This window comes from Dendrobium catenatum, unplaced genomic scaffold, assembly GCF_001605985.2.
Source record: "Dendrobium catenatum unplaced genomic scaffold, ASM160598v2 original_scaffold_96786, whole genome shotgun sequence".
NCBI classification, from domain to species: Eukaryota; Viridiplantae; Streptophyta; class Magnoliopsida; order Asparagales; family Orchidaceae; genus Dendrobium; species Dendrobium catenatum.
In genome coordinates this window covers 1,042,574-1,056,868 of record NW_021415225.1, presented here as the reverse complement: position 1 = coordinate 1,056,868, position 14,295 = coordinate 1,042,574, and the positions used below count along the sequence as shown (strand labels likewise).

The 14,295-nt window shown below is 34.8% G+C and overlaps 1 protein-coding gene across 1 annotated transcript; it reads right to left on the bottom strand.

Annotated features, from left to right (window-relative positions):
* Positions 1-726: 726 nt before the first annotated feature.
* On the bottom strand, positions 727-13,284 carry LOC110109018 (anaphase-promoting complex subunit 11). The gene is made up of 2 exons (XM_020839911.2): positions 13,044-13,284; positions 727-1,263 (listed from the first exon to the last, which is right to left on the bottom strand). Exon 2 carries the CDS (start codon positions 1,253-1,255, stop codon positions 1,001-1,003), a length of 255 nt encoding a protein of 84 aa, XP_020695570.1. The 5' UTR covers positions 1,256-1,263; positions 13,044-13,284; the 3' UTR covers positions 727-1,000.
* Positions 13,285-14,295: the final 1,011 nt, after the last annotated feature.

Here is a 14,295-nt window from a genome sequence, read left to right as displayed (position 1 = left end):
AAATATATACTATTTTAGTTGTTTTTAATCCTAATGATAAATTAAATAAACATACTATTAATTATTTTTCATTAAAAATATTACAAATGCTTAATATATTAAGACTTAATATTTTTTTATTTCAATTATTTATGAAGTAAAAAATAAAGGAATATCAGTTATTTAATAGGTATTGCATTGCTTTCAAAAAAAATATAATTTTTAAATACATGCTAGATATCAATAATTTAAATTATTTATATTTCGGACGCTATTTAATTACTTTTTCTTAAGAATATAGTTTATTATTAAGGCTTTGCTTGGGCGGCTTTCAAATTTTTTAGTAAGAAAATATTTTTTTTCAACTATAAAGCTATTTTAAGAAGCAAAAAGAAAATCATTCCAAACGAAATCTGAATTAAAAAGATAAAATCACAATCCAAATTGTCATCACCACCGCTACATATCCCATTGCTTCAAGATAAATTATTATGTGCGGAGACCGAATGCAGAACGTAGTCTAAAGACCAACCAAAATGCGTCACTTTATCAGTACCGAACCGTGGTACCGAGTGGTATTGAGTTGTACCAAGTCATGATACCGAACACATAGATGACGTGACACATTCTGATTGGTCTCCGGCCGATATTCATCGTCTGCATAGAATAACTAATCTTGCTTGTAAGGCATCACTATATTGACATCTGACCGTTCTAATTACATTGATTTTTTTACCAGTATATCAACACTATATCAACACTGCTCATAAATGCAGGCCCCACCTGTAGTGGGGCCCACAATAAGAATTTCAAGCTGCTACTATTGACAAACCTTCAAGGAAAATAACTAAGGTCTTTCAAACAAGAATTCAAAGCTATGAAACATATAACAAAATTCCAGAATGCAAATTTTAACCATTCAAGCAATAAAAGCTCTTAATGCCTCCTACTCCAGAAAGGAAGCAGCTTAGCAGCTCATTCAAGATAAAAAATACAAGTAAAAGATCATCAAAAGCATTACCTAAGCTTTGAATTGCCACTCTCTGCGGCACATTGGACAATGAGGCTGTGTGGTTTGCGAGTTCACCCATTTCAGAATGCAGTGAAGGTGGAAGGCATGGTTGCAGGCTCCCCAGATCAACGGACAATCGTCGCCGGGAAACTTACAGTCAGGACAACAGCCATCAAATGCCATTCTGCATATTCCACAGGTTTCATCCTGCGCATCCCATGTCCATGAAGCCACCGCATGCCATTTCAATATTTTAACTTTCATGTTGATTCCTGAAAGAAATTAACCAATTCAGTAAAAACTTATAGGAAAGAGCCGTTGAAAGTTGATGAAAATGGAATAATCTATCTCATGGCAGATCAGTAAGTTTCAAGCAAGGAAAACCAAGTTAATGTTCTAGAGATTGTTAGAGTTTTAATGTCATTATATTAATATTATCGTGAGCATATACGTGAAAAGGTTGGAATAGCTCCAGTGGAAAATAAAATTAGAGAGAATCACCTTAGATGGCTTGATCATATAAAACGGCGGCCTGCCGATGACCAGGTTAAGAAAGTAGAGATATTAGATTTGATTTATGTTAAGAATGGTAGAGGTAGATCTAAAAAGACTTAGTTAGAAAATATTAGAAATGATATTTCTTTATTAGATTTAAACAAGAATTTGACTTTTAACATGACACAATGGAGAAAAAGGATTCATGTTGAATACCGACCCCACGTAGTGGGACAAAGGCTTGATGTTGTTATTATTATTGTTGTGTTGTTTAATATTTATTATTGAAAAGATTCACATTTATTATATTTTTCTTCATTGCTCTCTGTCCTTCCCAATATATGGATACAATTGTATCAATAAATTACTCAATTCAATAAAAATTATGCAATTCTAACTTCTTTTAACAGTTAACAGGTTACTAGCAAGGATAGAATTGAAACTGGTCTGGTGGAGAAAATACAAACCACAGCACGCCATTTTCCACTTATTCATGATTTGAAGAAAGAATGACAATAACACTAAGGTTTCGTTTGGGACAACTTTATTATTACTTCTTAAAGCAGCTTTCTAGTAGAAAAAAATCAATTTTTGTACCAGAAAGCTGCTTTAAGAAGCAGTAAGAAAGTCATCCCAAACAAAACCTAAATAATTCACTCTTAGAACTGATGAGATATTGAAAGATGCAATATCATGAAATCTATGATATCATATGATCAGAAACAAAGAGCCTTTATCATCTTCAACATCAACATCATTAAATCTTTATCCTACTACGTGGAATTGACCATATTAATTCTTTTTCTCCATTGTGTCCTATTAAGAATCAAATGCTCGTTTAAATTTGATAACAAAATATATTTTTAATATTTTCTAACTAAATCTATTTAGGTCTATCTCTATCTTTCTTAAGTGTATTATTATGAATTTATGTTACAATTCAATGACAAGTGGTTTTTTTAACTTACATTAAAGAATTTTCCGACAGGAGAGAAACAGCAACCGCACAATGAGCAAATTAGTAAGGTGCTAAGAATCATACAAGATTGTGGGAAAAAATGCAACGTCCGGAGAAAATCTCTTCTGGCGTTCAGAGAATCAAAATTTATGGAACATGCGCTAAAGCTTCATAAACTGGAATACATGTAAAATTTAAACAAGAAAAAATTGTTACTTCATGAAGAAAAATGATCATAATTAATCATGATACAGAAGATTTTCCTTTTCTATTTAACATCTGATTCAAAAGATTAAAACAAATCAAGGGCATGATGAACTCAAGTTCTCCAAAACCAAAAAAACAAAGATAGACTTCATAATAAAGTCTCAAATGTCAAACCCAGAAGAAAATAATAGATTATGTAAGGCATCAATGGATCAACCCCACAATTCAAACCGATCAAGCACTTCAAACTAACGTTAGCATACACATCTCAGTTCAAGAATGCACAAGCAGATTCTGTCATTTGAATCATCATGAATGTGACGGTGGTAATAGCATGGCAAGGGAAAAGAATCATAAAATAGTGTTGTAAGAAACGGTACGCCTTAAGAAGCCACAGTGCAAAAAGCTGAAATTTGTTCGTGAAAAGTTGGTAAGCTGTGAAATCAACATCTGAGTTCTGAGATGGAGTATGAAACCATAGTAGAGCTCAGAACTTAAACAATCAAAATAAAAATCATTTTGAATGTTTGTAAAACTTACTATTCTTCAATTTGCTACATAAATTAGTAAAGGGTAGATGAAAATATCTGTCAGAAAAAAAATTTCCATATACAATAATAAATTTAATCCATCAATCACTTTCCCCAAATAGGGAGTGTTTATTTGTAAGGCCTGATGAGAAGTGCTCCAATAACTAGGTAAGGTGGGCAATTCATGGCCAGAAGAAATAGCTAACTCAACAAAATTTCCATCTCAACGAAGTTATAATTGTCCAAATATTCTTCAGTGGCTTCTATAACTTCTCAAGCATCGAGAATATCCGCATCATTAGATCATCATTGAGATGGCATTACCAACCTGATCGGTCATTATGACCAAGTTAATTAACATCATATTCCGAGATATTGAAATGGAGGTGGAGTCGTATAAATTTGAATACATTAAGGATAGCTATCATTGTGCTCATAGGAGCAAATTTTATAACACATGCAAAATATATTAAACATGTATGGGGACAACGTCCTAATATTAATTATTCTACTACTACTAAGGCTTCCTATTCACATTGAGCCACTAAGGCTTATGGATTTCTATTACTTTATAAAACAATTTTTTAGTGTAAAAAATTTAAGAATTATAAATTTTTGTACTAAAAAGTTGATTTAAAAAACAGTAAAAAGCCGTCCAAATGAAACCTAAATCTACTTGGGGCACAACCAAACATGAGCCAGTTAATATTATTCCAATAGATTCTACCATTTGAAAGGCACCTACAATACTCACTATGTATTCCAAGTTTCACCAACAAGATCATGCTATTAGTCAATATCCTCAACCCATATAGTTCCAAAGCAAGATGAGCCTAGAACATTGATCTATTGATGATTTATATGAAGATGTAGAGGACAATGACGGCATCTCTACAGACGATGACCTTGAGTATACAAACCAACTAGCTATAATGCATTTCATTCCACCAACCCTATCGTTTGGGGTTAACTATACGATGACAAAAGACACCAAGTAGTTATAAATGGAGGAAGCTCAGTGAATATTGATCCAAAGCAATATTGGCGTAGGCCAAGATAACTCCTAAGTCTTTTGATGTCTAGTTAAGTCAATAAAACATACCTTTCTGTTGACCCGTAAACTGAAACAAAAAAAAAGAGAAAAAATCAAACTGTCTAGTTAAGTCAATAAAACATACCTTTCAATCACTAAGCATTGTATAATCCCCGTGTATTTATAGGGCTATTCAGAAGAAATATGTTGAGATTTACTACCCATGGATATTGCCCTCATTATGTTGAGACGACCCTGATTATTTGACCAAGTGGATTCCACTATGGGTGGAGACAATTCCTGTGCTTTCAAATAAAAAGGGAACCAAATTAAATTGCTGTCATTTTAGCCTACTGAACCCCTAACAATGACTTGCTTCCATAACTGAAAAGAGAAAAAAAGACGATGCACACATTAAATTGTTTCCATCAAAAAGAGATACAATTTTTTCTTGTTGCAACCCCATTTTATTGTGGGGTGTCAAGACATGAAGATTCATGGATGATGCATTTTTTGCCCAAAAAAGGAGGATAAAACTTGATTAAACTATTCACTCCCATTGTCAGATTTAATACATCAAATATTAGTGGCAATTTGGGTAAAGATCATTTACAAAATATAGATAGGATTGAACTTATGTCAATTTCATTTTTCATGAGAAAAGGTCAAATTGTGTGTAAGCAATCATCTACGAAGGTAGCAAACAATTTGATTATAATAATATAAATTATACAGGATGGTACCCACACACATTAATTTGTATTAGGTAAAAAGGCACTGAGATTTTTTAGTGACTTATGCGATAGGATAGTCTATGGTGTTTGACTATTTGACGCACCCTACACAAAAGCTTTTCAATTTTTATTTTATTGAATGAGACGGGAACATGGATTGCAATACACCAAAAGGTCGATTACCCATTTGAATACAATGGAACTAAATTGTTTACAGTTTATGTATTCAAATTTTTAGATAAATGGGATTACGAAACATGATCATTACTATTTATGTCTAGATAAAAGAGGATTTTCCATTCTTAGCACACCCAATCATCTTTCTCGTGGTTCAATCATGAAATAAACAACAAGATGAAATACAACAGTTCAATTTAGGTCAAATGTTAATTTCGAATAAATAAAAGATTCATCAATAATTTCAGTGCGTAAAAACAACTATCAATGAATAGGGTTTATAGATCCCTCCCAGCAATAATAGCTAAGGTTCATCAACTACTTTTATTTTCTGTTTCCTAGACAATATATCTAGCAATAGAAATTGGTTGAAAATTTTGTCATTTGGTCGGTTGCTCCTATGTACATTTATCCAATTTATGTACGAACAATTTTTTAGAGCACATGAGAGGTATGAGGTGGAATACTCACCAAATTGGACTATTTAACATGTATTAATTAGTTTGTTAAATGCTATCAAGAAGATGTGAAGTTTCTCTTTCATCTAGCTTCAGTCCTTTGATAGGAAATACTTGATTTCAAGTAGTTCCTAACCAAAACTGAAGCCGAACAAGGAGAAAACTGCTGTCTCCAACAGGGCAAATTATTGGGTCAGGTGACCGGAGCCAAAAGATAAGTTCGGACAGCCAATAAAAATTTGCCACCGGTCCAGCCGGCCCCTCCTGGGCCGGCGTAACATCCTTCCATTTTTGTGGTCATTTTTTTCTTCGATAGTAGCATTGGTTTGATGATGCCTAGACTGATTTTGATATGGAGGCTTATTTTTGTTAGATGTGGTTTCCCTTGAAGTTTCCACTATGTATTTCGTATGTCCTGCCTTTTTACAATAATTGCAGAAGATACATTCTCAACTAGTCGACTATGGTGGACCCAATTTGGGTTTGCGAGGCTCATTTCTACTTGTGTTTGTTGTAGGATCAACAATTAGGGCACACCACTTTCACTAACCGGTGGCATTTCTAACATAAAACTGCATCACCCATCTTCACTTCTAATTGTAAAAAAAACTTCATTTAAATTGGAAATGGAATTTTCCATGTATTTGTATACATACTTGGCCAAATTTAGCATTCAATACAACTAAGAATTTATAAACCTTCTTACTTCTACAAAAGTTTGTAACATAGCAGCATCACTACACCTCATTCTGATACAATGTTAGAAATCGAGTTCAGGACTTCTTTTTTTTGTTATAATATTCAATAAATAAAAGGGTACCTTTAAGGCAAAATCATGCACCTTAGAATATGTTTGCTTTATCACATCCCATATATATTTGTCTATGGATAAAAACATTGTAGGTTCTACACAACATGAATGAGGAATCTTCAATATGAGGCCAATAAGATGACTCGGCTTTCCATTTCCGTCAAGAAAACATTTTCCAATATGGAACAAAACAATGTAATATCTTCCATTCAATTTGAATAAAAATTGAAGGTTTTGATACCACCCACTATATATTGGTTAAATCCATTTGATTGGCCTATAACTTCTGATATAAAAGACATTCTTCTATGAGAAAAAAAAAATTATATTTTGGTGCTGTTGCTTAGTGTAAGCAACAAGGGGTAAGCCTTCTCGCGGTGAAAACGAATGATGGGCAGTGGTTGCTATCCACCTAAGGCTAATAGCTGCCGGGACAAACGGTCCTATGGCAATTATATTCTTCATACATCAGTAGGTACTGGTTGTGATTATCCCACAACTACATGAACTTCAGGGATTGTGATATTCCTGCCATATAACAATGGACTTCTCAAAAACCATTAACCATGAGCTCTGATGTCATGACAAGAGAAAGAATTATTTGAATTTGTGTATATTTCATTAGGGATCTTACATATCTAGTTATACAAAAGGATCATAGGTATTCTTGAAAACTATTAATTAAATAATGATCACATGAAAAAAATATATTAGGAGCAAATATACAAGAATTAATCATTTTTCAATGTTTGTAGCCATGAAAATAAGAAAGATGTTCTACATCTTGCAAGCATTTGTTCCTCTTAAAATCTAAGATATTTCCACCCCTAGCAAGGTACATGAATAGTAGATTTGTCCAAATTGATGGACCACTACCTGCAATCTTGTTTAGGGGTGTAAACAAGTTGAGTTGAATCAAGCTCGAGTCATGCCTAACTTGAGCTCGACTCGCCGGCCAAATCATGAGCTCAAACTCGAGTAGAGCTCAAAAAGCGACCTTGAGCTCGTAGTGGTAAAAACAAGTTCACGACATGTTCAAGTGTAGCTCGTGAGATCCCGGCTTCACTGTCACAGAGGAAGATCACATATTCTTTTGTGTGGGAGAAGGAGGTTGCATGGTTGTTGTGTGAGAAGAGAATATATATATCTAGAGAATCACAATATTTTTTTTACTTATTCTTCTTTTAAATTGCTGCAGTTTATTTTCCCAAAAAACACTGATGCAATTTCATTAATGCTTGGAGGCTTCACAGCAGTTTCATTAATGCTAGGTAGCTTTTTGTTTTTTTTTTTCCAAATCCCAGCAGTAATAACAATTTTTGTTTAGAGAAAAAAGATTTGGTTTATTAAAAAAAACATATTAGTTCTATTATTACAAGCCGCCTCGCAAGCTGAGCCTCACCAAGCTCAAGCTCAAACTTGAGCTCATTTAATATTATATTTGTTTTTTATCGAGTAGAGCTCGAGCCGGCTCGACTCACTTACGAATGAATGAGCTTGTGCATCATAATCATGAGTGGCATTTTGACTCTACAATGGCTTAGGAGCAGCAAATAGAGTAGGAGGATCCAAATGACGTCCCTATACTAGTTCATGAACAAATACAACCTTTGAAGCTAGGACCATAGTTTAAAATTGCGCAATAAGAGGCGCGCCTTGAGGCGCACCTCTGCGCAATTCTTGCAAAAAACGCCTCAAGGCGTGCGCAATTGCGGGCTGTGGTGAGGCGTACGCCTCACGTAGGCTGAGGCGCGCCTCTGTTGTGCAATTGTGCAATTTTTAGAGAGGCGTACGCCTCTTCATGAACAAATACAACCTTTGAAGCTAGGACAAGCATAGCAACTCAACAATAATATTTTGCACCTTCATACCAAAGTACTCTTCACTTTGTCAGAGATGTTCCAACCTCACAAACTCCTGATGGCATTGTTCTTATGAGGGATGAACTTATTGGCTAAAGCTTGACCTTACTCTTGATTGGTGAAAGTCCTTTTCCTTATAAGGCCCATGAAATCAATGCTCGCTAGAAAGATAATAGAACTAGAACTTGCTATTTACAGCATAACCATGGAATTACTCGGGATCACAATGAGCCAAGAGTCAAGTCAAAAAAATATGAAAAAGAGAGAAAGTGAGGGAATAAAGAATCTTGATAAATTTTAAACTATTGTTTTGGAACAAGAAATGAGAGAGAGAGAGAGAGTATTATTGTAGAGGGTATAATAAAAGGGACAAGAACTAAAGGCTCCTCATATTAATTACTGATAAATCTAACAGGGTAAGAACCTACACAAATAGAAATCAAGTTTCTTTCTAGTCCATAAGAATTAATTTCTATAAGAGTGTGACGGGTGCTTATTTTAGGCTTCAATGAGTTGTTTTAGTTTTAATCTCTAAGTTAATCGTTGGGTGATCCGCATTAACAAGAAATCTCAAATTTCGTGATCGTGCCAATTTTGTATAATTATAGTTTTCTAAGGAGATCAAATATCCCACCGTTGTCTTAGTTATAATCATAGAGCATTTGCATAATCACAAAATCCAAATGGAGTTAATTGAACATCCAACAATTGTCTTGGTCGTAATCATCAAGCAATTAAACAATTACATTAGCCATATGAAGTCAATTGGACATGATTGTCATGTACCTTGCAACCTCTTTCCCACTTGACTTAATAGTGTCTAAACTAACCTAATCCAAGCGTACAAATCTGATGGTGAGTTTTGACATGTTCCACAGTTTTGGGGTTTATAATCTAACCTTCATGAGCCATAAAACAACTAGAAAAAGGAGAAATATTTTAACATGGGAAAAAAAAAGAAGGCAATTTAGACTATGTTTCCTAAAGAATCTTCATTTCACATTATTGAAAGTAAATACAAATCAAAATCTTTGGAGAATAAATTGTTTCATAAATATTGAGCTCAACTTAACCTGGAGTACAAATTAACATTTTGTGCCTGGTGGTGAGACTTGCAATGCTTTATGGCACATAATTTTGGACATTAAAAGAGCAACATATACTTAAGTTAAGTGTTGCAGGATGAGGATGCTCAGGTGGATGAATGGCTTTACTCCTAGAGATAAAATGCAAAATGAGCATATATGTGAAAAGGTCGGAGTAGCTCCAGTGGCAGATAAGATTATAAAGAGTCGCCTTAGATGGTTTGGTCACATAAAACGTCAGCCTTCTAATGACCCGGTTAGGAGAATATATGTATTAGATTTGACCTTTGTTAAGATAGATAGAGGTAGGCCTAAAGAGACTTAGAAAATATTAGAAATGACATTTTTATTAGATTAAATGAGAATTTAAATCTTAACATATCATAATGGAGAAAAAGGATTCATGTAGCCAATCCCATGTAGTGGGATAAAGGCTTGATGTTGTTGTTGTTCTATATATGTAGTGTGAAATATCCATCAAGCATGTAATAATGACCTCTCATGTTGTGTCATATTGATGGATGGTCAATGGGCATTAAGACGAAGGCAAATGATGAGAAGAAGAGCAACTTCATGGCATAATTGAAGCAATTCTTCGATTGCGAGTTGGAAGGAGGCAATGGTGATGGTACACACTATACAACAACAACATCATCATCAAGCCTTTATCCTACTACGTGGGGTCGGGTACATGAATCCTTTTTCTGCATTGTGTCTTGTTAAGAGTCAAATTCTCATTTAAATCTATAAGGAGAAAAAATATCAGAAATTCTCGATTGCTAGCATGTTCTGCTGGGCACGAGCCAATGGTTGAGCATATGTGATTCATAACAGAGACACATTTTATCCTAATGGACGAGGTATGGTCCGTGCATGCCCTAACGAGAATAAGGCCCGACGCAAGCTATTTTTAATCATAGAAGCCAACCAAATTTAGGTGTACAAGCTCTATGCCAACAAGATAAATTGCCCAAACAAGCTAAACTTTGCCAAGCATACGGCATGATGCTACAAAGAGTTCCACTAAGACTTCCTTAGCTCAAGTTACCATCAAGATTTGCAATGACCGACGACACAATTTGCATAGCTTGTTATTCTACTTTCTTACATACCAATCTACATTAGTAGAGAATGTGAACTAAGTGAGTTGGTTGGGCAAGAAAAATGCATGTGAAGCAACTGTGTAGGAAAGCGAACATTAGGAAAAGAAAACAAAAGGTTATGGAAATATGCAAATCATAATTGGCAAACCTAGAGGCATTTTATGCTGCAATTAGTGGAATAGTGGATGTCTCCCAACACCTCATTATAAGATGTGCAAAGACCTTCAAGGGGCGAATTGCTAAAACTAAGGCATGGACCAAGACTATAGTACTAAAGAGACTAACGACTAGAGGTTAAACGAGTCAAGTCGAGCTCGAGTCATGCCTAACTCGAGCTTGACTCGCCAATCAAATCTCTAGCTCGAACTCAAGTAGAACTCAAAAGGAGAGCTTGAGCTCGAGCTCGAGCTCAACTCGTTCCACTGAAAAAACGAGCTCAAGAGATTATGCGGATGAAGGGCTATTTCTTGGAAAAGATGGAAGAAATATAGCATGAGAAACAAGATTAGAGATAAAAAAAATACCATAGAAAATTCGATGTTGTGCTACTGGAGACAGTCTTCCTCGGCATTCGCTGGAAGCTTCAAACGAACGGCACTAACTAGTTGTTGGAAACCTGGAACGAAATTGAAAAAAGGAAGGAGAAGCTCTGCCTTCGAACGAAACCCTTTAGCCATTCGCTACTTCGAATTTGAGTCGCCATTTGTTATAACCCTAGAATATAATACTTAGCATACTGGTTGAATGAATACGCAGAGTCGTGGATCGACAATCCAAGCTGTTCGACAGGTTGCCGAGTCGATAAGTGCTATGATCTAACTTGGGCTCAAATAATTCACGAGCTAAAAATGCTACTCGAACTGAAGCTCGAAACTCGTTAAACTTGGCTCATGAGCTCGTAAATGGGTCAAGCTCAAGTTAGCTCGCGAGCCAGCTTAACTTGTATGCACCCCTACTACCGACTACCATGCAACAACTTGAAGAGACCAAGGATTATTAGCAAAACTTCAAGCATACAGTTGAGGTAGGAGACTTGTGACAGGTATTAGATTTCTTATATGATTATATATGTCTCTAGTTCTCTTCCTAGTTGAACAACATAAACATGCATGATAGATAAGTGTTCATACATTATGAGTTAAAGCCTTAAAGGCATGAAATGGCATGCTTGTATAACATGTACTTAGCTTAAATATAATTGAAATGAACATAATGCAATGGGAAAATAAGTCCATGTGAAAATATTTACAAAATGGCAGTTGTCAATACTAAGAAGGCACCAACTCTCTAACAATGAGGTGAAAGATTTCAAGGTTCGGCCTTAAAAGAAATTTGTGCCAGAATGATATGATGCCAATGAATGACATGTTAAAATGAATGTTATGAAAAAAAATTGTTGTTATATTTACTCCATTAAATAATCCGATAAATTCCATGTTAAAGTTGATGCATTCATTTATGTCATATTGTACTTTTCTATGGAATTTTTAATGTTAGAATTCATATGTTTCCAGATGAGTTTATCTCACAATTGCTACACGCCCGGCGATGAGTCCGCATAAGTTTGAGTGAGTAAGTGTCGAGAGGCTAACATGCATGGGTGGCCCAACAAGCATGTAGTTGTCAGCCTAAGACCAATAGATTATGGTATGTTAAATTCATGGTTTAAAATTGCGCAATATGAGGCTCTCCTTGAGGCCCGCCTTTGCGCAATTCAAGTAAAAAATGCCTCGATGCTTACGCCTCGAGTTTTTTTTATGAGGCCCGCCTCGCCTCACTGGCATGAGGCTTACGCCTCACGCTATATATATTAAAACTTACATAAATCTTGAAGTAAATGCCCGACATTGGACTCTATAGGAAAGGAGAAAAGGGTCTCTGTGTGTGCAAGTTATACGTACAACGCTAAGACGTAGAATCAAATCTCTATCGCCTCGTAATTTCTAGCCCGCAACATATATATATATATATATATATTTCATTGTTGACCAAATCCTATTATTCTTCCAAAAAAATTCTAACTTCAAGCACGAAAATTAGCCAATATTTTAATTTCATTTCTAAATATTTGCTTCAATAACCTGCACATTTGTAATAAAGTTCTTTTAAGTGTTGCTTATTTTATGGCAAAATTATTCTACTAGTAATCTAGTAGATTACCATCGCTACTAAAGCTTATCATTAATGTTTTGTTGTTATTTTGATTTTCTGACAATTATGGTCTATATTGTTGATGCTACAATACAAGGGGAGTTTTTTTCCACTTTTTTAAATGAGTAAACTAGTAGACCATTATTATATTTATATGCATCATATTCATATCATCATATGGGTATGATTAATTAAGTCAATTGTTAAGCTAGAATTGAATTTTACAACTCGTGAACTCAAACTTAGGGCCTTTTTTGATGCAGCATTTAGGCCGGATTTAGGCCGGATTTAGGCAAGATTTTAGCCAAATCCTTCCAACCTCCAAAAAATTCGAAGTTAAATATCACGGTAAGTCTAATATCCTAAATCCCGGATTTCGTAAATCCGACTTTTTAGCAAATATCGTAAATCCGACCAAAGAAGCGCGAAAGGGGAGAACTATCATTACCTTCGCGGCAAGCTCCCGCCGCGACTTCCAATCCGACAGGAACAACGTCGGAGGAGGAGGCTGAGAAGCTTCGACTATTTCAGAACTCTACCTCACGCGAAGCAGATGAGCAACGAAGAAATGTAGAAGAGGAAAAGCAAACCCTAGACAGAGAAAGGCAATGGCAAGCGACTCGTTCGAAGCTCCCCACGCGAACCAGTAAAGCCGAAGAGGGAAGCCCTAAAACTCACGCGAACGGCAACGAGGATCAGATTAATTCTTAATTAGTCATTAATTTAATTAGCTTAATTGATATAATTTAAAATATAAATACTTAATTAGATTATTAGTAGTGTAAATATTAATCAAATAATTAGTTAATAATAGAATATTTAATTAATCAATTTGAAAATTATAATTATAATTAATAATTAAAATTTATTAAAATAATATATATAATTAATGAAATAATAAGTTTAAATTGTAATAAAATTGTCATTTGATGCAAATGAAAATTGTCATTTGATTCTTTACGAAGGATCAAATAATCACTGACTATTTGAACTTACATTTTAGTCCATTAACTTTTTAATTATGGATCTAAATGATTATCCAGTAGGATTAATTTGATAATCATTTAAAGATTCAAGATGGAATTAATATTTTTATATAGTTCTAAACTACTTTAATCTTTCAGAAAAAATTAGGAGATCAATTCCATTATTTTCTTAATCAAGATGTCTGCAATAAAGTAAAAAAAATATAGCATCTAAACAATGTGCGTATGTCTGACACACAAACATATAGTTTAGAGAGAGAAACATCATAAACTTTTTTATTTAGAAAATCTAAAAAGGAAAAACCATGAGGCCTGACCCAAATAAGAAAATTCCACTAAGTTTGGATAGATTACAAAGGTTGATTCACCCCTCTATTTGGAAATGCTGGAATTACAACATATTGAATAATCATATATAAATATGACGATGATTGATGAACAGACAGAAGTAAGGCAGTGGTTGAAAAGAAAATCCAGTGGTGGTCGGGAAGAACTCCAATGGTGGTAGGGCAGAACTTCGATGGTGGTCGGGAGAACTCTGACGGTGGTTGAGAAGAACTCCATTGATGGTTGGGCAGAACTTTGTGGTGCTCGGGAAGAACTCCAGCGATGGTCAGGCATAATTCTGGTAGTGGCCGAGAAGAACTCCAGCAATGGTCAGGCAGAACTCCGGTGGTGCTCGGAAAGAACTCTGGAGATGGTTGGGAAAAACTC

Coding starts and splice junctions, on each gene's coding strand:
- LOC110109018 (XM_020839911.2), bottom strand. CDS start 1,255: ATGAAAGTTAAAATATTGAAATGGCATGCGGTGGCTTCATGGACATGG.